The sequence below is a fragment of the Solenopsis invicta genome, chromosome 14 (genome assembly GCF_016802725.1).
Source record: "Solenopsis invicta isolate M01_SB chromosome 14, UNIL_Sinv_3.0, whole genome shotgun sequence".
NCBI lineage: Eukaryota > Metazoa > Arthropoda > Insecta > Hymenoptera > Formicidae > Solenopsis > Solenopsis invicta.
Window position 1 is genome coordinate 4,015,883 of NC_052677.1, and position 24,851 is coordinate 4,040,733.

Here is a 24,851-nt window from a genome sequence, read left to right on the forward strand (position 1 = left end):
TCTAACGATATCACCAATCAATACTGCTCATTTTTTACATTTTTACTCTTCTTCAAAAATACACAATCGACCCCGGGACAGTAAAACATAACATTATATAAAAGATACCAATATTAAGAAGTTAAGATTTATACTATAAAGTTTCTTATACTCTTTTTCAATTGCAATCGGTTCATTTTGTTTTTACTGATTTTCCGGTTACAATATAAATATGTAATTGAAAATGTTTTTTTTCAATTATCAAACAATTTCTAAATTTAATTTTGCAAATATACTTGTTATACATAAATAATTCGTCAACGTTATAGTTTTGCCCAAATAGTTTTTAGAAATTGATTGCGCAAACAGATTTTATAAAAGATTAATATATTTTTATATCTATTTATTTGTATTTCTTTTACTGTGAATTTATATATGTTACAGATCTTTTATCACATTTGTGCCTCATGGTATTGTTTCGATTGGATGCGAAAGACTTGTATTATATCATCTGCGCTTACATTTATACTCTATTTCTGGTTGGATGCGAAGGACTTATATCTTATACGCTCACATTTATTGACTCTTCTATTTTCTGTTATACGGAAAGAACAATCTTTAAGGTAAGGTAATTTTTTTCTTCATCATATATTTAATTATTTTCTTTATCATGTTTTTTTAAAAGAAAAGTACATTGCACAATACTTGCACAACGTAATTTAATTTTAATCTCAGCTTTTATCTTTGTATAATTATAAATTTATAAATATAGAAACTCATTTTAATTGTACTCTGTTTATTATACTTTTTTGCTTCTTTTTTTATTTTTTACTTGTTATACATTAGAATCATTAATCTTTATTATGTTTTTCTATATTATTTTATAAAAAAGTATATGTACATGTTAAATTGTTTATATGTAAGTGCAGTTTGCGTGGGGGTGCGCACGATTGGACACCGCACGATTGGACACCACCACTCATAGCGGCCGATGCCTAGAGTTTTTCCACTGGTCAAGCGCTGTGAGTGGTGGTGTCCAATCGTGCTGTGTCCAAAAGAGTGTCACCCGTTTGTGTGCATATATAACTATAACTGGTATTTATAGTCCGAATTTATATTTAAGATCGTCTTTAAGAGTGATCTTGGGTCATTTTAAAATCTCATTCAATCAATGAAATGGTAATATCTTTATTTCTCTCGTAATATCTTAAGACTGTACTTAAGACGATCTTAAGTATAAGAACGAATTATGAATATATATGAGCCTTATATAAAGTTTGATTGAGTTTCGCAGGTATTGAAGTTTGTTTTGCATTGTGAATTTTTATATTTTTGCATACCTTATTTGTAACTGTTTTTAGATTGTTTCTAAAATGACATTACTTTCAATAATTAATACGAAGATATTAATTGCATGTTTAATATTGTAGGATAATATGATTTTAAGAAGGATAAAATAGAAATAAATATAATGATTAAAGGTAGTTGTTATTAATAATGTCGCAATTTAATCAAATACGCGATTTAAATAGTTACATATACGTATAGAGCGAATCTTGTCGCTTCAGTCGAATTAATAATATCAATCGTCTCTTGCAAAAGTTCACGTAAAAGGAAAAACGAACTCGTGGCTAACTCTGAATTTCCGCACTCTGTCTCTGTTTATCTCTTACTCTGTCCTTATACACTCTGTCTCTGACACGGAGCACTGTCTCGGCTCGCGACTCACAGCGGACTCCCGCTCGCTCGCGCTCTTCCAAATTCCGACAACATATAAGGTCATTACGATTATCGACCGATAACAATCGATCTTCGATCCCTCGATCCTTGTCCGATATCTATTCTCCTACAGCTCGGCCATTCCTGCTGCTACATTCGCCCTCGAATGTACATCTTCGACCTGCGTCATTCGGAAACCTCGTCATCATCTTCAGAATAATCATGATCGTCCTCGCTAACCCATGGCTTCATGTAGTCAGCCGACGTCGTTGTCCGACTTGGACCCTCACTCTCACCAATTTTTTGCACCACATATCTATGGTTGCGTAGGACTCTGATAATCTCGTATGGTCCTAAGAACTTGCCAGAAAGCTTCATCCCTGGGCCTCGCTGAGTGCGCTTGATAGCGACCATCTCTCCTTCGCGATAATCTCTAGGCTTCTTTCTTCTCCTGTCGAAACTCCGCTTGTTCTCCTGCTGCATTTTGACGATGTTTTTCCTCGCCTCAGCTCGCAATTCTTCTCGGGCGTCTTGAAAAGACTCCAGTCGCTCCTTCTCCAATATCTCCTTAATTTCTGGACAATCCTTCAACCTCGGATGTGTCCCTAAAAGCACTTGGAACGGAGATAAACCTAAGCTTCGATGAGGTGCAGCATTCAGATACTGCTGTGCTGTATCAAGGTGCCGATACCATTCATGCGGTTTTGGAGCAGCCAACTTGGTCAGTAGCGGTATGAGCGTTCTGTTGACTCGCTCAACCTGTCCATTCGCTCTCGGTACACCTGTTGTTATTAAAATGTGCTCGATGTTTTGTACCTTACAGTACTCCTCAAACTCGCTCGATGTAAAAGCAGTTCCTCGGTCAGTGACAATCCGTCGTGGATTGCAAAAAACTGCCGCTTGTTTCCTCAGGCGCGTTAAAACCTCATGCGTACTCGTAGACTTTGTAGCGTAGAGCCACACAAACTTGGAGAAAGCGTCGATAACTACGAGAATGTGATGATAAGTCTTCTTCGTCGACGGCAACGGTCCCAGATGATCCATATGCAGGGTATCCAACGGAACCTTCCCCTTCTCAATGGGATGCAAAAAACATTCCTGCTTTCCTTGCTTTCTCTCGGCTAGAATGCACGCAACACAATTGCGCACAATTTCCTCGACTCTTCGTCGTAAATTTGGAATCCAGTAGTCATTCTTTACTAAACTTTCAGTCTTGTTCACCGAAAAATGGCCTTGCTCATGTGCTCGACGAATAATCTGCGCCTGCATTCTTCTTGGTACCACAAGCTGTAGATCACCATCGGATTCTCTAAACAGTAGGTTACCTCGTAACGTGTACTCCTGTGCTTGTCCGCGAGAAACTAATTCGCGAAGCCTCTTCACACCATCGTCTTCCTCTTGAGCTCTCCTGAGCCTAGCTGTCAACCCAGCGTCTGTCTCGTCGATAACCAAACACGCCGGTAACGGATTACGACTGAGCGCATCAACATGCACCATGCTCTTTCCAGGACGATGCTCTATGGTATAGTGGAACTCTTCCAGAAGCAATGCCCATCTGGCAACCCGTACGCACAGGTCCTTTTTATTCATTGTCAACGTGAAAGCACGACAGTCGGTCACGATTTTGAATGTGATGCCCAGCAAATAAACGCGAAATTTCTTCAACGCCTTTATTATAGCCAAGACCTCCAACTCGTAGCTCGGGTATTTAGCTTCAGCCGATGTCGTTTTCCCGCTTGAATAATAAACAGGATGAAAAAGGTTGTCCTCGTTGCCTCTCTGAAGTAATATTGCACCATATCCAAGCGCCGAAGCGTCCGTATGCAACTCAGTCTCTGCTCCCGCCCGGTACAGACTTAATACTGGTCCTTCGCTCAGCATCTTCTTCAACCTCTCGAAGGCATTCTTCTCTGCCGCGCCAAAATTGAATTTTACGCCTGTTTTCAGCAGACTCGACAATGGATGTGCTATTGCAGCATAACCTGGAATAAATTTTCTAAAGTAGCCGCTCAAGCCCAGAAAACTTTGTACCTGCTTAACATTAGTCGGCTCCGGAAAACGTCGAACTGCCTCAGTCTTTTTATTGGATGGGCGCACTTGTCCCGCCTCAATAACGTGCCCCAAAAACTCCACTCTCGTCTGTAGAAAGCAGCATTTCTTCCAGTTGATGTCAAGGCCAGCCTCACTGGCAACCTTGAGCACTCTCTCGAGCCTCTTCAGTCCGATATCAACATCATTTGAAGGAATGATCAAATCGTCCATGTACGCCATCACTATCCCTTCTCGTATCAGGTCTCTAAAAATTAAATTAACAAATCTTTGAAATACGGCCGGCGAATTACACAAGCCAAACGGAACCTTCAAGAATTCGTAGTGTCCGTCAGGGACAACAAAAGCCGTATATTTTCGACTTGACTCCTCTACTGCTACGTGGAAGAAACCATTTCTCAGGTCAAGCGTGGTAAACAACAGAGCGCCTTGCAATAGGTCTATCTCGTCCTCTATTAACGGTAACGGATACCGATCCTTGAGAATCTTTTTATTTAGATGACGATAATCCACACACAACCTGGCCGCCCCGTCCTTCTTCCGGACCAATACCACAGGACTGGCATACTCCGATATCGATGGCTGAATAATTCCCTCCGCAAGCCATTCGTCGATTTGTGCGTTGACCTCCTCTCTTTCCGACGGAGATAATCGCCTGGCAGACTGGTAGACTGGCTCTTCGTCCTTTAGTATAAGTTTCATTTTAATATTAGTTTCGCGCGCTTTATTCGGCTTATAATTTTCAATAAGGTTTTGTAACGATGCTCTTTGCTCCGCATTTCCCGCGCCGGTCACGTCCACGTGATTTATCTCAAAATCCGCGTGTGTCAAATTTATATTAAATATTTCCGGTATCGAATGCTTATTCTCGCATGTTGACTCTTGTAACGGACTAATGGAAATTTTTCCTGCTTTGAAATTGACCTCGACAGCATCCAAGAAGTTGGTTCCCAATAACATTTGATGTCGCATTAACGTGTCCGAGACTACTTGTATACACACGGAATAGTTGTGTTCGTCAACACGAATTTCGGCCTCGAATTCTCCTAGGGTCGTGTTATTATCTGATCCCACTCCACGGAATCGCATTCCGCCTAATTTCAATCGCGGTGAGCCTAATTTTACGTATTCATCCGCGCGCATCAGTGTAAGATCGCTTCCGGAATCTATTAATGCCTTTATTTGATGACCTTGGATCGAAACGTCTTTAACATATTTTTGGTTCCTAGATCGCGTTGCGGTAAGACAGCTTTTCGAAGTTCCCGCTTTTTTCGGGCATTTAGACGCAATATGTCCGCGTTCGTTACATGCAAAGCATTTCGCGCCTTGATCTTTAGTCGGACAGTTTGCCCCCAGATGATCTCGCATACCACAATTATGGCAATGTCTAACTGTATCTGTCGGCCTTCTTTTCGCGTCACCTTTCTCAGTCTTCTCCTCTCTATTCGCGACACCGTTTCTTTTTTCAAATTTTGCCGAGTTAAACGCACCTCGCTCTCGCAGGGTTACCTTTTCAAATGCATTCAGAAGCGCCTCCACTGTGTCAAACCTTTGGATACGTGCCTGGTTTCGAAGCGCATCGTCTGGTATGCCCTCGACAATATATTCCAGCATCTCGTCGTTGTTGATAGGAACACGGTTTCCGGTAATGATCTTCTCGTGGACATACTCATGGAACGTCTCTTCTTTTTTCCACATCCGGTCCTCGAATTTTTTCCTTAGTGCCATCTTGGACTGACGGTGCTGAAACATGCTCCGCAATTCACCGAGAAGAGCGTCGAACGACATCGCAACATATTCCGGTTTCGAATGTATCCATTCCAGCGCTTTGCCCTTCAGTCGCATAGCGATTATTAGTCTAGCCGTATCATCTTCTAGTTTATACGTTGTCTTCAATAAACGGATCTGATTTTCCCATGTCTCGTAATGCACTGATTTACCATCAAAATAACCGAGTAAATCCGCGATAGCAGTTACATTTATTTTTGATTGTGCAGATTGAGTTCGTACGATATCATTGTTAGCGTTTTGATTTTCGTTAATTGCCACGCGTTCCATCCGCTGATTTTGTCGCAACATCTCTATTTCGCGCCGCGCTAATTCTAACTCGCGTCGCGCTATTTCTCTCTCTCTTTCGTAAAGCTCAATTTCCGATAGTCGTGCGCTTGTACCTTGCTGCGTCCTTGAAACGCTAGCCTGTGAGACATCCTCCGCATCGCCACGCCGATCGCGAGACTCTTCGTTATCCTCGCGTAGCCACTCGCCATTCGGATCAGCCTCCATCAGACGACAGATCAATTCGTTCTTCGTTCCCGCCGTCGATAGATTATGTCTTTTTAGCATTTCCTTAAGTGCCTCTACTTTGTACTTAGTCGGATCCTTCATTATTGCATGCTGAATATTGTCCATTGCGACTTGCACGCAACTCACTTATAAGTCTCACAATATATTACACAATAACAGGTGTCTTTGTCTCTCGCGAAATTTCCTTGTGAGTCACTTATGTACACAACACTCTGTTTTCGTGTTTGTCTCTTTGTCCGATATCACTGTGTAACGACGCGCGTTGAACTGTTCTCGCATTCCAACGATTTTCGCATGTAATATGTAATATAATATAATATGCGTTACGGCACTTATCGCTGGACGATCCTTATCGCTGGACGAATCTTATCGCTGGACGAGCTTTATCGCTGGACGAGCTTTATCGCTGGACGAGCCTTATCGCTGGACGAGCTTTATCGCTGGACGAGCCCCCAGATTGTAGGATAATATGATTTTAAGAAGGATAAAATAGAAATAAATATAATGATTAAAGGTAGTTGTTATTAATAATGTCGCAATTTAATCAAATACGCGATTTAAATAGTTACATATACGTATAGAGCGAATCTTGTCGCTTCAGTCGAATTAATAATATCAATCGTCTCTTGCAAAAGTTCACGTAAAAGGAAAAACGAACTCGTGGCTAACTCTGAATTTCCGCACTCTGTCTCTGTTTATCTCTTACTCTGTCCTTATACACTCTGTCTCTGACACGGAGCACTGTCTCGGCTCGCGACTCACAGCGGACTCCCGCTCGCTCGCGCTCTTCCAAATTCCGACAACATATAAGGTCATTACGATTATCGACCGATAACAATCGATCTTCGATCCCTCGATCCTTGTCCGATATCTATTCTCCTACAATATTTCAAATATTTATTAATATTTATGACACTGAAGCTAGCAGACGGACTTAGCAGACGGCCGCCGCGCGACACGCTCGACGCAGCGGTCCTCAACTAACTTTCGCTCACAGCGTCTGCTGCTCTCACAAATTTTTCTAAGCAACTACTTTAACAGCAACTACTTTAACATATATTATATACTACACAACAGTGGTACAAAGTGACATTTTAGGTTTAACAAAAAAAACATGCTAAAAACATCATATAAGATGTTAAGAGAATTACAGGCTGCATTCGGAATTAAATTCTCGGAAATAAGTTTGTATGTCGATTTCTAAGAGGGCTCATTTTTTTATAATTTGCACACACCTTCGGAATGACATTAGAGAGTTACCAGTGAATTTTTAACAAATGAACCCTCTCAGAAGCTGAGATATAAATAAATAATTGTTAACTTGAACGACTTTTTGTCATATGTCTTGGAAATAAATTTGTTTATAAGTCGGCTTCTGAGAGGGCCCTCTTAGAAGTCGAAGTACAAACTTATTTCCAGAAATTTAATTCCGAATGCAGCCTGTAATTCTCTGAACATCTTATATGATGTTTTTAGCATGTTTTTTTTGTTACACCTAAAATATCACTTTGTACCACTGTTGTGTAGTGGTATAAAATGTATGCTGTTAAAGTTCCTTAGAAAAATTTGTGAGAGCAGCAGACGCTGTGAGCGAAAGTTGAGAACCGTTGCATCGAGCGTGTCGCGTGGCGGCCGTCTGCGAAGTCCGTCTGCTAGCTTCAGCGTCATTTAATATTTCACATTATAAACTATTCTTCTTAACTTTCTTTTCTAAACCTGCTACATTGTTGGTATTTTTTTGTTTCTTTACTGTGTGTTCATCATGTGCATGACACTATTGTGTTTATTATAAAGTATATGCATAACTTAATTTTTATATAATACATAATATAATATGTATATAATATACAATAAAAATTGTAATAACAAATTACACTTGAAGCAGCTTAGTTGGTAGAACAGTCGTCCGGAAAACGATAAGGTCTCGGATTCGATTTCCGACTTAGACTTTCGCTTCGATATTTTTCTCGCTTACATGTTTAGGGGGTGTAGAGGGTTTTTTATTAAATAAATCTCAAAATTGAGATCTATTAATTTTAATACTTTGTGAAATACCAAGAAATATTGTGATTTGTGCATTAAAATTAAAATTTAATTCATGCACAAATCCATCCGCATACAGCTCTTATTTGCCTTGTTAGTTATTAGTTATATTCAATCCGAGAACCTTGAATCTTTATACTTAAGTTAAATTACACTTGTTTTTATATAATTGCTTGTAAAATTTGCTCCATATCTTAACATGCTGTCTCTCCTCGTAATTTGTTTCATTTGTACCTCTCATTTTTATTAATTATCTTATACTTGGAACATCAAATACGAATCGATACAGTATATTCTGTGATACATTTAACACAGTTTTCTATTTTTTTTCATTTTGATATATCATATCATTGAATCAGTAAAACTTTTGTAACATACGTGCGGCGAAAGTAGCCCATTACGGGCTACTTCCTCTGCGCTTATTTCACAAAATACTATGATCAACAACGTGCGAGACGGCGACCGACCACTCGTGGGGGGAGGGGATGGTCGCACTCGCCTTCCGGCTCGTGCGCCCACCCTCCCCTCCCCCCACTCGTGGTCAATCGCTGATCCCCGCGCTTGTTGAATAATGTACCATTACTTAATCCTTAAAGTGCACACTAATGCAAAATCGCAAAATTTAAAGAAATTGATATTTAAAATTGTACTTCTCAAAAACACGCATTATCGGTAAGAAATAAATGTTTATCAAATTGTACATATTACAATTGGATTGCTGACAAAATTTTACATAAAAAACACTGGTTTTACATTTAAATTTCTTTTATTTTCTTAAAATTATGTTAAGTTAGAAATCTCGAATCCCAATTCGCACATATTGTGCACTTTAAAGGTATAAAATGAAAGTGTGCACTTTGAGGGTTAAATGTTTCTGCGGGAAACACCAATGTGTAAAAATCAAGAACACTATTATATAAAGCAAGCTTATTGTAACTATCGCAAATACGTATATGTATATTGTTAATTTCTCGCGCGTGCGCGTCCCCTTATGTGATACTTTTTTTTTATTGCAGTAAACTAAATGCCCTGGCCAATGGCCACAGCGGAACTAAATCACATCACTTTTTCTATATCTTAGACCTATTGTCAACGCCATACGGTATCATACCCCACGGTATCATAACCCATCCAAACGGTATTCCGTGCCCTAGCTGCTTAAACTTTAGTAATCTAACGGGAACTGATGTTACCAACTAAGCTGAAGGCGTTGATCTTATATAATTCTCTGCATGAATGTGTATGGGAGCCATCTATACGGCTTGGACGGAACGGAGATTTTTCAATTTAAATCTTTTAAAGTAATAATAATAATAAATAATAATAACATTTATAACAGATGCGGAAATCTTTTCGTGAATTGTCAACAAGGCAACAAAATCGTCGCTTGCAGGCGTACGAAAGTCAACAAGAACAGGAAACAAATTCTTCTCCAAAAAATACTCTAGCTAACGTCCGTACCAATGTGGAATTGGTCTCTAATTTTTACCAATCCATTGCTGATAATTCAGACGATAGTGACGATAATGACGATAGATCCGATAATATTTCAATGTCTCACGATCGAGAAAATATTATAAATGAGAGTAATGGAAACTTTTCCGAAAATGCGTACAAAAATGAAGACTTTTCTACTTGGTTACGTTCGTGGAAATTGAAACATAACATTTCACACAGTGCTATGTCGGAACTTTTGAGTCAATTGAGCATATGCGGCCATGCCGATTTACCAAAGGATGCAAGAACACTGTTACGAACACCCAGGTTTAACTCTATCAAGATTTCAGCCAGCGGAGGTAGTAATTTTCATTACGGTTTGGAAAACGGTCTAATTGATCAATTGATACGTACTAATTATGAAAATGAAAATAACGTAATTGAAATAGATCTGAATATTGATGGACTGCCAATAAGTAAGAGCAGCAAAAGTCAAATTTGGCCGATATTGGGAAAGATCTACGGAAATAAAGCATTCACGCCTTTTATTATTAGTGCTTATTATGGGTACACAAAACCGAAATCTTTAACAGATTTTCTGGCTCCTTTCTGCGAAGAGTATCGTGAACTTCAACGCACAGGAATCGCTTTCCGTAGAAAAACTTATGCAGTAAAAATAAGATGCGTAATTTGCGATAGTCCTGCCAGATCATTTGTTACAGGCACTAAAGCACACAATGCCTTTTTTGGATGTGGCAAGTGTATGCAAGAAGGCACGTTTGATAATCGTCGCATGCTTTTCTTAGACTTTGATTCACCTCCTCGCACCGATGAAAATTTTAAAAATAGATTGCAAGAAGAGCACCATAATAATACGTCTCCATTAGAATCCATACTGCCTATGGTGTCACGTTTCCCTCTTGATTATATGCATCTAGTGTGTCTGGGAGTCACAAAGAAATTGTTACAGTTGTGGACAAATGGATATCATACGTCAAAACTGAGTGGTCAAAAAATAACGCAGTTATCTGACAAATTAATTGCTATTTCAAAATGGATACCAAAGGAATTTCCTCGAAAACCACGATCATTGGATGACTTGTCTCGATGGAAAGCAACTGAGTTGCGATTGTTTCTTCTATACGTAGGACCAATTGCTCTGCATGGTATTCTGTCGCAAGATAATTTACGACATTTCAATGTGCTACATTGTGCTATTCGCATACTATGTCATTCAACCGATTTCTTACACAACAATGAATATAGCAGAGATTTGTTGATACATTTTGTGAAAATCTGTAAAGAGTTATACGGAGCAGATTCAATTATTTATAACGTACACAATTTAATTCATTTAAGCGAAGACGCACTCAAATATGGATCACTCGATAATTTTTCTGCATTTCCTTATGAAAATTACATGCAGACAATAAAGAAAATGCTCCGAAAAGCTGAAAAGCCACTACAGCAGCTGTACAACAGAATCTCCGAAATAAATACCGAACTTAAAATTACTGACAATGAATCCATTTATCCCATACTGAAGAAGGAATTTCGAGAAATTCTTCCTGCAAATTGCAAAAGAGCACATTGTGTAATTCAATTCAAAGACTTTATTCTGACGGCTAAGAAACCCGACAATTGCTGTTATCTAAAAGATAATACAATTGTTGTTATTAAACACATTTGCTATAACGGAGATACTGCCGTCATAATTGCAAGAAAGTTTTTAACGAAAAATTCATTATCTTTGTACCCATGTTTATCGGAAAATATGGATATGTATATTGTAAACAATTTATCCCAGTTAATGATATGGGAAGTTACCGAAATTTCGAATAAAGCTGTTCAACTTCCATTCGGGGAAGACTCATGGTGCTGTATGCCATTGTTACATTCATTGTAGCATTAAATTAGAAATTATTACTACCTCTATACTTCCTGATAGCGCGCTAATGAGAAAGGTATATGATTCAATTTTATTCATAAATTGCGACAATATTTTAATGTTATGCACATTTGAATGCATTTTTTTAAGGACTGCATATATATTTTTTTATTTATTGTACTACATTTTATGATATATTTTTATGTGTAACGTATTAATTTATTTGTATTTTTTGTTAGTATATTTTAGATGGCACCCGATTGACTACGCGTTTCAACATTTTATGTTATTATTATTAGCATATATTTTAAGTAATACATTAATATTTTGTGTTTTGTTTAATCCATTACAACTTAATTTACAAATTATATTTTATTTTTTACATTATTATAAAGTGCAGTTATAAAATAAATGTTTGTATATTTTAATTTATAACTTATATATGTATATTTTATAACTTATATATTATTTTCAGAATGGAGTATTATGTTTTATTGTATGATATGTACTGCATATCTGTGCCATCGTCATGGATCAATTTCGATCAAAGTACTTTCAAGATACCCAAAAAGCATACAGAAGTATCTAAAGCGTGTCATAAACAGCTTACTCCGTTAGACAATTGGCACGAACTGTCATTCAAGAAAAAGTTTGGACCGTTTGGTGAGTGTCATGATTTGCAACAAATGCAACAGTTAACACATGTATTATATATTCTAAAATTTCTTTCAGATACTTACAGTAATGCACGAGCAGTCGAAAAAACTGTGAGCGAATTGTCAACATCAAATGATGAAAACATATTTGTGTCGACAACCGTTGACAAAGAAAAAAGATTGATTAGAAAACGAAAGTTTTATGGCGACACATCAACGGATGAAGGTATTTACGTTCGTACAGGATATGTCTTTTTGTTCGTTATAATCCAGAATACTAGTGTAATTTTTAATGTATAATTTTTAAAATTCTAGATGAGCAAGGAAGGAAAAGAGAAAAGAATAAGGGAAATATAAACGCGCCTTCTAATTACGTTCCGCAAAAAAAAGAGAAGCATATATCTTATAGTCAACCAATTGAAAAGTCTGTTTCTTCTATTGAGCCAGGTAAGATTTTTCTACACGAAATGCATAATATTGTCAATGATGCATAAATAATACAAAAATAATTTTAACATGTGTTATTACTAATGCATAGAATACGGATCAGAGAAAATGAGAAAACATGCCTCTATTTTGTATGATAAATGCAACAATTCCTTGGATGATCTGGAGAAAGATAGTGAATTATCGCATTCATCGCACGAACACTTTGATGAAGAAGATGTACCAGGTATTACATTAAAACTAGATTAAACACGAAGTGTATAAAATATTCAGTAGCCTTAAATATATTGTTTGTACTTAATTCTACGATATTGACAACTTCAACTGAATTAAAATAATAATTTACTTAAATAAAAAAAGCATTAATGTTTTCCAATATGTAATATTTACATTTTTATTTTTATTCAGAAAATACAGACGAAATGAAGAATACAGATACACATAAAAATTATATGAAGTCCCAAGAAATTAGGAAAGACAGAAAAGAAGGTACATATAAGCAATTGGCATCGCGTGATTTCGTCCCAAAAAAATCTTTAGAAAGATTTACATTATATATTATACAATATATACATTTTAAAAGTTAATCTAGATATATGTTGCTTTCTTCTTTTTTATTTAATTCTTTTTTTTATTTAATTCAAGATTATTGCACATAAAATATTTCACATTTTTTTATTTTCCTGTTAGGACCGCTACAAGAAATACAATTAAGTATCCCTGAAAAACCGAACAATACAGGAATAAAGTTCTATGAAGCAAAAAAGAAGACGCAACAAGGTATATTATCAATTGTAATTATGTTAAAACTTTACAAAGAATAACATTAATTGAATGAATTTGATAAATAGAGTCGAATCTGTTGTTGAACGCCTACATAATTTATAATAGTGGCAAATATGATAACGTATAATGTCACTTACGGCTCTTGAGTAGTCACTGCTGTCAACGTCAAATTGTGATATCAGAAGCGAGAAATGACACGCTGAGACGGTTAAGAATTCTTGCGTGCTATTTTAAATAAAAAGATATTTTGATAAAATAAGACCATAAATCACTTTAAACATACTTGTAAAATTGTGCCTCATTATGTACATAACTAGGCGTACTTTATTGACATTCATTTGACGGTTTGTGTATTAAAAACAGTTTTCAGACAATTTTAAAAATATGTTAAAATGATTTATGTTATTTCATAAAAATATCTTTTTATTAAAAAATGGCACGTAAGAATTTTTAACCGTCTCAGCGTGTCATTTCTCGCTTTTGATGTTGTGATTTGATGTTGGCAGCGGTGACTACTCAGAAGTTTTAAATTATGTGTGTTGGAAATCAAAAGATATATTTTGTAACTTTTCATCAGAAATGCAAAATCGAGACTTGTATATATCCATTTTGAACAATTTATTTTCTATCACGAAAAGGATTTTCCGTTTTTGTGTAATATTTGAAGTCGCAATCAAAATTACAAACTGCTTTTGATATCGATAGTGACATTCTACTCCCTTAATATAAAAAATTAATATAAATTTTTTTGTTGTTTTATAGAAGATTCAATAGGTAGGCCGCGAGTAATATCAAATATTCCGATTAATGTACGAATTCAAAATCCAGTTCATAATGGTATAAATGAAGACCATACATCTTGCTGTGGTAAGTTCTATTGCTTTTACTTCACTGCTACTTTTATATTATAGAATTGCGTTCTGTTTACTAATAAAGAAATTATTTTGTCCTTCAGATGCATGCCGACTAAAATTTTTACAAGTAAATGCAAAAATAAAGCATAAGCTCAACCGCATCATTAATCTGCTGGAAAATAAAGGAGGTGATAAAGCCGATCCAGTCGAACAAAATAACAATAACTTGTTACCAGATTTTCCTCTTACTACAATACAGGAATTGAATAATTTCAACGAGCAATTGATGCAGAATGACGTTCAACGACAATTCGTAAGTCTATTATAATTTATAAATTTAAATCTTTTATAAAGATATATCAACATAAAATATCACTAAAATATATGAAATATAAAACAAAATTACAATAATATAAAAATATAACAAAACTATAATAATAAAAGCAAAACTAGTATGATCTTTTAGTTATTTTAACTATTGTAATTTATGTTTCATAATTGAATAATTAGGCATTCTTCTTTTATAAATTTTAGTATTATATAAAAAGCTAAATTGGAAAATCCAGCTTCAAAGCACACTATAAGAAATATATATCTTTGTTTTTTTTTAATATTCAAAATATATTTATTGTATTATAGGTAAAAAAAATGTCAAAGATTGGCGGAGATACTGTCAGTAAGACAGTGCGAAATGTCATGTCTCAAACAATTACAGATGAATTGGCCCAAATTTATACGTGGACAGGTCAAAAAAATAGATTAGCATTAAAGAAAACTAAAATTTCAGACGTTATTATCGGTACATATATTCATTTACTTTATTCATATTTACACAATATACTTTTTATTTGTTTTATTCATTTCGCATTTAACCGTTCCATTATTTTATCATCTTTTTCTAGAAGCAATTATGATTTCAATAAATACGACAATGGCCGAAGTGGAAGGATATATGAAAGAATGGGTGCGACGAGCCAGCGATAGAATTAGATCGCTCTCAAAAAAATAAATTTTATTAATTAATAATAGATGCGTCATTCTACTCGTAATAACGAGGACAAATTGTTCATGTTCTCTCGCTCTACAAGGTGATTGAGAGATAAAATATATAATAATATATACAAGATAAAATAATATATGTAATTTTATTAATAAAGTTTATATATGATTTATTTATTCCTATCCTTATATACATATATGTAGCACAATAAATCACATTAAAACTAAAAATGGAAAATTTTGAAAAGTTTATATAAAATTATTATTGTGACAAATTAAAAATTTACACACGAGTTAAACGATCTTTGGATAATTATTTATTTAAACGCATTAATTCTTTAAACGTATTTATTGTGCTACTCTAAAAACTAAAGTTTATTATAAATTTCCAACTAACCAAAATTGACAAGTTGCCGAATATTCAGCTGTTGGATGGTTTACGTCTCACTTTTTAAACTCATTGAACACTGATAATTATATCTTGTACTTATCAATGTCCAATAAGTCAAAAAAGTGGGACGTAAACCACCCAATAGCTGAGTATTCGCTAACCTGTCAATTTTCGTTAGCTTGGCTAGTAATAGTCGACTGACGGTCAACTTATTGTCATTTTAGAGTCAACTTATTGTCAACATATTGTCATTTTAGAGTCAACACATTGTCAACATATTGTCAACACATTGTCAACATATTGTCAACATATTGTTAACACATTGTCAACATATTGTCAACATATTGTCAACTTGAAAAGTCGACTGACAGTCAACTACTTTTGGGACATTCGTCTACTATCAGTCGACTCACAGTCGACTGACAGATTGACTTAAAAGTCAACTCTTGCCTTTTATAGTTAGCTTAAAGTCGGCTCATAGTCGACTTCGTGTTGTGTGGGTCTCTAAAATGAAATCAGTGTATTATTCATTGACAGACAGTGAATAGTCTAGCTGTTTTCAGTAATATACTTATAACTATTTTATTTCACTGAATATATTACTATATACTTATAAGTATTTTATTCATTGTCAGTAATGTATCACTGAAAAATAGTAAATATTTACTAATGACACAATTATAGTGAATATTTACTAATGACACAATATTTACTAATGACACAAGTATAGCACTGTAAATCGGTAAAATTTCACTGATTCAGTTTTAGAGAGTAGGTAATGCAAAGGGCTGCGTTTCGAAATTCACTTACTGAAAATCTACAGTGTACACCCAAGGACTTCGATTCTGTCCATGGGGAAATTTTCCAAACTGAGAAGCTATCTTTCTACATACTTACAGTTCATGATTAACGTAACGACCAATAAGCTCTAGTCGTTTCATTAATCATGAACTGCAAGAATGTAGAAAGTGGTGACTTCTCATTTTGGAAAATTTCCCCATGGACAGAATCAAAGTCCTTGAGTGTACATAACGTCTACAGTATATGGAACTATAGATTTGTAATACTAGCAGTGAATTTCGAAATGCAGAATGCCAAAAAGTTCAAGCCGAAGCAGATAATCTGCTTGCACAGTTAAATTTGACAGGAAACCTAACCTATTATCGCTTAGCTTAGATTCAATCCAATCGATCGATAAACAGATCGATTGCTTCGTCCGACTTGAACACTGCTATCTGTCAAAATACAGGGCAACTAATTGTCTGCTTTCTTCTGCTGCGATCAGCTGTGATATATCGAGATCAGACGTATGTGTGCTCACAAATTTTCTGTCAAAGAAATCTTTTATATTAGACTTCTAAGCCAAATTTTGAAAATTTTACGTTGTTCTGGCGTCTAATCTGCACCTCACTGCACACTCATTTTGTAGGAAAAGACCGTCAAATATTTGTACGAAGCGAATATTGCCACTCGTTGACAGCTCTGGATGCCATACAAGACTATGATTAGATAAAATGATATAAATTTAACGTTTTCGGCATAAAGTGGCGTGCTGTGAGGTACATTAAAGTTTATACTTTAATTGTAGAGAAGGATTTTGAAATCTAATAATTGCAATTAAAAGAAAAGTTTGACAGAAAATTAATCGTTTTCTGTCGGTAAAAAAGGACAAAGTTTAGTATCCCCTTAAGGGGATTCTAAAGTCGTCTGTTTTACCGACATTTTTTATTTTAACTAATTTTTTAATTGGCTTTATAGAATCGCAAAACTCTTTTATAGAATTAAAGTACGCACCAAAATCTAGAGGAATAAGATCAATTTCATGTGAAAAACGAAAAAAAGTTTCTTATTTGGTACGTAGAGCTGTCACATGATGAAAATATTTGCTTAGTGTGCAAAATCTACGATATATATATACAAAATTAAACCTTATTCCCCTAGGGATAACATATACGAATAATATCGTGCAATTCAAACTAAGATTGAAAGCCTAGAAAAAAAGATTAGCTCAAATAAAATTTGTATAATTGCAAATCCAGATTCAGGACGATGAAAGAGGAGTCTCTCTATAAAAATAGTTGCTGACTCTTGCGATAGATGGTGCCGCCATCGTCATGTAAGACTGTTCGTATATCGCCAGACTGGCTAGACATCTAAGTCTGTTCGTGTTTAAAAATGTATACACTTTTTACAATTACGAATTTTCGCTTTTTCTCTCCCAAATGTACCTCATTGCATACATTTTTAAATATTGTAATGCAATATAATGCATATAATAAAATTGCAAGTACATTTCTACAAAATGCGTGCGTGCAAGCGTGCGTGCAATGAGACTCCTCTTTTCATCGTCTTGTATCTGGATTTGCAATTATAAAAATTTTATTTGAGCTAATCTTTTTTTCTAGACTTTCAATCTTACTTTTAATTGCAGGATATTATTCGCATATATTATCCCTAGGGGAATAAGGTGTTATTTTGTGTATATATATCATAGATTTTACACACTAAGCAAATATTGTCATCATGTGACAGCAGCTCTACGTACCAAATAAAAATTTTTTTTTCGTTTTTCACATGAAACTGATCTTATGTCCTGTATGCGTACGTGCTGTAAGCGTGGATGCAAGTGTGTGTGTGCGTGCGTGGAAGTGTATTTTTCTTTTGCGAGCAAGCGTGCGTGCCTACATGTATATGCCGCGTGCGTATGTGTATGTGCGTGCATGTGTGCGTGTATATATGTTTAAAAGGAACAAGGGAGAAAAAGAAACAGAGAGAGAGAAAGAGAGAGAGAGAAATAAATAAAGTAAACAATTTATATTTTTGTATACATATATATATATATATATATATATTTTCATAATTTTTTATATATAATATATTTATATGTATGGATAGCGGTAGTAATAACTACTACCGTATCCATACGTATATGGCGTTGGCGGCGGCGGTGGTGGCGGCGGCATTTGCATCGCCGTCGGCGGCGGCGGTGGTGGCGGCATTTGCATCGCCGTCGGCGGCGGCGGTGGCAGCATTGGCATCGCCATCGGCGGCGGAAGAGGCGGTGCTGCGTATGCTGGAGGAACGTACGCTTGATACGCGTATCCTCCAGCATACATCCGCCTCCTTTCCTTCTGTATAGCCCGTCGCACCATTTGGTTGACTTGCTGCAACAAAAAAATATATTTTATGAATATATATGAAAATATATAAACAGATCCAAATAGCGAACTGTCATTTTTACATCAAAATGTGTATGTCATTTTGACATAAAACTTAGTTTGCTAAATGGACGGACATACAGTACAAACAGTTATACAAGTGTCTATAAATTACTTACATTTTTATGTAGGAAGCCTCCTCTTCCTCTTCCGCCTCCTCTTCCTCCTCTTCCTCCTTCTCTTCCTCCTCTTTCTCCTTCTCTTCCTTCTCTTTCTCCTCCTCTTTCTCCTCCTCTTCCTTCTCTTTCTCCTCTTCCTCCCCCTCTTCCTCCTCTTCTTCCTCCTTCCCTCTCTTCCTCCCTCCACTCTTCTCTTTCTTCTCTTTGCGAGAGGGGTGTTCGAGGAGGGGTACCATCGGTACCATTTCTTTCGGGCGTGGCGCCGTCGCTTTTCGCTGTAACAAGAAAAAGAAAACAATAAATAATTACATATTTTGCCTGCTGTACACTGTCCGACTATTATTTGTTCCTTGGCATTCGTTTCTCGCAGGGCAAGGGAAACGCGAAGTATAACAACAGCTGATTAAAATATGATCGGTACAAAATAGTTGCTCGATCGAGAAAAATCCACGTCTTCCTTACACCGTGAGGAGCGCCCCACGGAACGAATCGTCGGACAATGTACAATTATCACTCACTCACTCATTCTCTCTCTCTCTCTCTCTCTCTCTCTCTCTCTCTCTCTCTCTCTCTCTCTCTCTCTCTCTCTCTCGTGTGTGTGTGTGTGTGTTATAAATTTGTATTATATAATACTTACATTTGCGTGGAATTCTTGGCATTTTGCCCTTCTCTGCTGTTCACTGCAATTGTATATTTTCACAGATCACGCGGCGAAGCCTATCACAAATCATATAAGTGAATAGATAACTAACTCCCGCAGTTTGCTTTGGAATAGCATTTTGAACGCCACCTAGGTGAATATACGTAAACGAACTAATATTCAATATGAACGACCTCTAATACAATATATTTATTAGCAATAGTAAAACTAAAAAAAATAAAAACAAAAGTTGCAACTAAAGTTATCAACTAAAAAATAAATCATTACATTGGTCATATCATTAGTTAATTAAAGTATGATAGAGACATTATAGTTATTAAATTTCTCTTATTTGAGTTTCTCCATGGTAACATGTCGATTCGTGTCTTCTCTTTCGACCCAACGTCAAGCGAGAAAGATGCGCTATTGAAACGCTCCCCACTACTGTCCGCCCGCACTCCGACCTCCACCGCGCTGCAAGGAAACACGACGTGCGCGGCTTCGCGTGTATGCGGCAGCCGAGCGTCAGCGCGGAGTGTACGCACAAGAACGTATCATGCTGCCCTCCTAATGTGATGGGAGCACGCTGTGCTCAATCGCAACGTAATCAAACAAGTCCCTCTCACATATTATATAAAATTAATAAATTAACAAAATATTATATGAACTTCCAATCATTGTGCATTTTTTTCAAGTACTTTTTATGCTTTTACTAAAGATATTGTAAATAATAATATTATTAATTTTTAATTGTAAATCCTAAAAAAAAATAAAAAACATTGATATATAAAATAATGCAAAGTATCCCAATCAGCACACAATATTTTGTTTTTTTAACATTTATATTAATTTTTCATTACACAATTTATTATAACAAAAATATTTATTAAATATTTAACATTAATTAAATATTTAAAATACTGATTTAGAGAAAATATTTATTTAATATTTATAACGTTTATGTAACATCAATTAAATATTTGAAATAATAATTTGGGAAAATATTTATTTAACGTAAAAAAAAAGTTGAAAAACTTTTATTGCAAAAGTTTTTACAATGTTTCTACAAACATTATTGAAATAATTTGTGCTCATTGAAACATAAAAAAATGGGCAATTTTGAGTGCTGTATGCATGCATGCAAGCAATATGAGTCTTATTTGGAGAACGCAGTTGAAGTTCTTATCGCTTGCACGCATGAGTACCGCACGCGTGCGACCGATATAATTCTCATATACTACGTTTACACTTACGCCGAAGTTACAACATTGATATTATAATACTAACTAATCACAATCTTTTCATTCTTCTGAGAAGTACTCGTGATTAGCCAGTTTTATAACATCGATGTTATAACTTCGGCGTAAGTCGGGCCATATAAACGTAGTAATATACTGACGCATCTGTCAGAAAACGTGAGCTCACACCGTGCAGACAATCCGCACGGCATGCGCGCTCTGTGAATTCACTACGCGCGCATTTTGTTATCAGGTTATTTATTAGCAATAGTAAAAATAAAAAAAATAACAAAAGTTGCAACTATAAAGTTATAAATTGAAACATAAATCATTATAATGGTCATATTATTTGTTTAATTAAAGTATGATTAGTTATTATTACATTATAAACTTAATAATTGCAACTGTAATACGAATATATGAATACAATAAATTTTGAGAAATATTACTATTAATAGAGGAGAAGAGGGTAATATGGCACCCATTTTCATTTTATTGAATCATTTTGTTCATAATTAATAATTTCTATTGAAACTTGAACGATTACATTCATCAAAGTGTTGTTTGACAGATTCTAAGCTCAAAGTAATGAGATATTTATTATTTAGGACGTGATTTATAAAAATCTAATGTACTGCATAATCGATGGCAGAAAAAAAGTGGTTGTAATATGGCTATCTATAAAAATAATTTTAAAAAATTAGTTTAGTTTAAAAGAAACACAGTATCTTGTTACAAAATTATATATTTTTAATTTTCCATTGTTTAGAATTTTCCTAATTTAGAATTTGCTTGTGTTCAGAAACTTTAGAAATACCATTAGAAATTTTGTTAGAAATATCATTTTATCCCTATTTAACATGAAACAACAAGCATAAAATAATGTCTCTAATGTTTCTAAATACCGCTCTCTAGAATGATAATCGATTTATCGAAGAAATATTTTGATATAAAAATTTCGCTTAAAAAACCATATTAATGAAATTCCATGTTATTGTTTTAACTTTGTATAACTCGAAATGTGTGTAGCTGAATAAAAAGGTAAATAACAAAACAACACTCAAGTGTACGTACATTCGTATGATAACACTCAAGTTTAAAAATAATGAGAAAGTATGAGTAATTAAAGTTAAAAGGTGTACCTTGAAAAAATTTAGAAGTGCTCAAAAGTAAGAATGCCTTATAACAATTGTTAGTCATTACGTATTGGCATATTAGCACCACTAAAAAACGGCGGGCTACTAAACGAATAACTCTATAAGCAATTGTTACGTCACCTAATAACGGAAATAGGGATACCATATTGTCGACAATAGCCATAATACCCTCTTCTCCTCTATATAATGACATAGTGTCAAAATATTTACATTTTTTTTATAAACCGCTTTTGCTTTTTTTTATAATGTTCAATAGCTTGCTGAAATATAATATTTGGGGAAATATATTGAGTGTCACAACTAGATAAAATTCTATTGATTATCATACAAAATGTGAATAATAAAACTAGTAAATTTCTTTAAAAAATTACTTTTTAAAATAATTTGCATTACAAATACATGATTTTAATTCGGAGAAATTTATAAAAATGTTATAACATTATCTGGCAATACAATTAGACTTATCACAGATAATGTTATACATAGGGCACGAACAACCCGCAACCAAATAAAAATATAAAAGTGCATATTATGAAATATTGAGCTGTGTAAGTATTCATCAAACATGAATACACATACACAACACTCTGAGCGTCAAAACGAACGCACGCAGAGAGAAAAGGATAGTGAACCGCGAAGCGCGGAAAGAAACAAAAACATAAGCATCGCGGAAATCAATCGCTACACAGTAACGATGAAAGAACGTTGTGTCCAGACAACGTTTAGGCAAAGTTTTTCGTGTAGTGACAAGTTGTGCTATACAAGTGTACAATGGGTGTACATTCTGCACACAAGAAGCCTCCATCTGTTGCCAGGTTATCCCGGAAAAAAGGATGGCTTGAAAAGTAAGTGTAAGCAATTCAAATCTAATTTTTAAATGGCATAGGACCAAATGTTTTCAACTTCTTGGTACATATATCTTTTATGTTACATCTTTTTTACACGTAATACTCAAATTTATTATCAAAGTGAAAATTACATATAATGTAGAAATCATTTTTGGTCTGGTTATGATTAATTTTTTAAATATATTTCTCATATTTATGTTCTAAATAATTTGTTTGTACTATTTTGGAAAAATATAAGAACACAATCCTTTGTTAAATAACTATATACATATATATATATATATAGAGAGAGAGAGAGAGAGAGAGACATTTATACAAAATTCAAAACTAATTCGCATAATAATATGCATATACTCATAGTCCATTGTATAGTATATAACTATATATATTATATTTGTATAACTATAATTGTAATTATAATTTTCTATAATGATATTGATAAAGAATGAGAAGCGTCTGTTTAGACGGTACTCATTGTAGTGAAAATCAGAAGCGTCTCTCAAGACGGTACTGATTGTAATAAAAATCTGAAGCGTCTATCTTGACGGTACTGATTGTAATAAAAATCTGAAGCGTCTATCTTGACGGTACTGATTGTAATAAAAATCTGAAGCGTCTATCTTGACGGTACTGATTGTAATAAAAATCTGAAGCGTCTATCTTGACGGTACTGATTGTAATAAAAATCTGAAGCGTCTATCTTGACGGTACTGATTGTAATAAAAATCAGATGTGTCTCTCAAGACGGTACTGATTGTAATAAAAATCAGATGCGTTTCCTTAGACGGTACTTATAATAAAAATTATGAGTGTCTTTTACATAGTATATACGAAAGACAAAAAGACAATTACAAAAATGCGCAACATATACATTGATACAAAAATACAGAATGATTTTTTTATCAATATTTTTATTTATTCTTAAACTTTAGCTGTAGCTTATTCATTTTCTTGAATTTTTTTTCTTTAACAAAGGATTGTGTAAACTTTTTGTGTCACTTTAGTTACGATTGTTTTTGTAATATATATATTTCATATCTTTTCCGTCATGTTATTTTATATCATTATTTTTTAATAAATTTTTCTATTTATTACTATGCATATTAATATGATTTTTTTCTCTTGCAGGCGGCACATGTTAAAGAGACTAGGCGAAGAAGCAAATAAAAATGTGTTAAAAAATAAAGGTACGTATAGTAGTGAAATAGAAATCAGAAGCATCTGCTCTGACGGTACTGAAAAAATATCAGAAGCGTCTTCTTTGATGGAACTGATTGTCGAACAATGCGAAGATAACAACACTTTTGTTATCGATAACTCAGGCCAATTGGATATAAACCGTATCCAAGAAGACAAACCTGAAGGACGTTGCATTGTCAATTTTAGTTTTGTGTGGGATGAAATTCATAGAACTTTTGATAACCATGCAAAAGGAATAGAGTGCCAGTTCAAGGATTGGAAACTCATTAGTTATCATCGCCGTGGCTTGCTGACGCAGTTGTTCTTCAAGTGCCAAATGTGTAATTATGAAGGCAACATATGGTCAGAATCAATAAATTCGCAAGAATTAGATATAAATACAGCTGCTGTAGCTGGAACTATAACAATGGGAATTGGATATGCTCAGCTGAAAGAGCTATGTGCAGCCATGAATATTGCTTGCATGAGTGAGCCAACTTACATAAAAATCAGAGATATTTTAGTAGAGGATTTTCAAAAAACAGCCATGGAAAATATGATTAAAGCTGGTAAAGCTGAAAAACAACTTGCTTTCGAGAGAAACGATATTATAAACGGTTATGGAGTAACAACCGTTATAGTAGACGGTAGTTGGATGAAAAGATCATATGGCAATTCTTACAACTCTCCTTCTGGAATGGCAGCCATAATTGGATATCATACTAAACAGATTCTTTATTTTGATGTCCGAAATAAATTTTGCTGTACATGTGATATGATAGAGCGAGAATATATCAAACCAAAAGTTCACAAATGCTATAAGAATTTTGATCGCAACGCAAGCTCCACAAGTATGGAGAGCGATATAATTCCAGAAGGCTTCAAATGTAGCCTTGAAAT

The 24,851-nt window shown here is 34.8% G+C and overlaps 3 protein-coding genes across 6 annotated transcripts; 1 reads left to right on the plus strand and 2 right to left on the minus strand.

Moving 5' to 3' along the window:
• Nucleotides 1-396: 396 nt before the first annotated feature.
• LOC105205445 lies at nt 397-15,293 on the plus strand. 3 transcript variants are annotated; one of them, XM_039457195.1, is made up of 11 exons: nt 397-602; nt 11,895-12,082; nt 12,152-12,301; nt 12,391-12,522; nt 12,614-12,748; nt 12,931-13,011; nt 13,213-13,302; nt 14,071-14,175; nt 14,264-14,475; nt 14,802-14,961; nt 15,065-15,293. In XM_039457195.1, exons 1-11 carry the CDS (start codon nt 415-417, stop codon nt 15,169-15,171), a joined length of 1,548 nt encoding a protein of 515 aa, XP_039313129.1. In that variant the 5' UTR covers nt 397-414; the 3' UTR covers nt 15,172-15,293. The 3 variants fall into 3 exon arrangements, with proteins under 3 accessions (XP_039313129.1, XP_039313130.1, XP_039313131.1); XM_039457196.1 differs by having other exon boundaries at nt 14,071-14,082; XM_039457197.1 differs by lacking the exon at nt 397-602 and adding an exon at nt 11,164-11,495.
• Nucleotides 15,294-18,386: 3,093 nt separating this feature from the next.
• On the minus strand, nt 18,387-18,940 carry LOC105206473 (leucine-rich repeat extensin-like protein 3). Its single transcript, XM_026142176.2, has 2 exons — nt 18,890-18,940; nt 18,387-18,716 (listed from the first exon to the last, which is right to left on the minus strand). The coding sequence occupies exon 2, from the start codon at nt 18,702-18,704 to the stop codon at nt 18,432-18,434; it is 273 nt and encodes a 90-aa protein (XP_025997961.1). The 5' UTR covers nt 18,705-18,716; nt 18,890-18,940; the 3' UTR covers nt 18,387-18,431.
• On the minus strand, nt 18,765-20,226 carry LOC120359533 (101 kDa malaria antigen-like). 2 transcript variants are annotated; one of them, XM_039457376.1, is made up of 2 exons: nt 19,527-20,226; nt 18,765-19,157 (listed from the first exon to the last, which is right to left on the minus strand). In XM_039457376.1, exons 1-2 carry the CDS (start codon nt 19,546-19,548, stop codon nt 18,886-18,888), a joined length of 294 nt encoding a protein of 97 aa, XP_039313310.1. In that variant the 5' UTR covers nt 19,549-20,226; the 3' UTR covers nt 18,765-18,885. The 2 variants fall into 2 exon arrangements, with proteins under 2 accessions (XP_039313310.1, XP_039313311.1); XM_039457377.1 differs by having other exon boundaries at nt 18,765-19,164.
• Nucleotides 20,227-24,851: the final 4,625 nt, after the last annotated feature.

What these genes read in the sequence shown, in the direction of transcription:
- LOC105206473 (XM_026142176.2), bottom strand. Translation starts at nt 18,704, where the DNA reads ATGGTGCGACGGGCTATACAGAAGGAAAGGAGGCGGATGTATGCTGGA.
- LOC105205445 (XM_039457195.1), top strand. Translation starts at nt 415, where the DNA reads ATGTTACAGATCTTTTATCACATTTGTGCCTCATGGTATTGTTTCGAT. An exon ending in CGGAAAGAACAATCTTTAAG is followed by an intron (nt 603 to 11,894) that starts GTAAGGTAATTT and finishes TATTATTTTCAG; the next exon opens with AATGGAGTATTATGTTTTAT. An exon ending in GAAAAAGTTTGGACCGTTTG is followed by an intron (nt 12,083 to 12,151) that starts GTGAGTGTCATG and finishes AATTTCTTTCAG; the next exon opens with ATACTTACAGTAATGCACGA.
- LOC120359533 (XM_039457376.1), bottom strand. Translation starts at nt 19,548, where the DNA reads ATGCCAAGAATTCCACGCAAAT. An exon ending in GCCAAGAATTCCACGCAAAT is followed by an intron (nt 19,158 to 19,526) that starts GTAAGTATTATA and finishes TACAGCGAAAAG; the next exon opens with CGACGGCGCCACGCCCGAAA.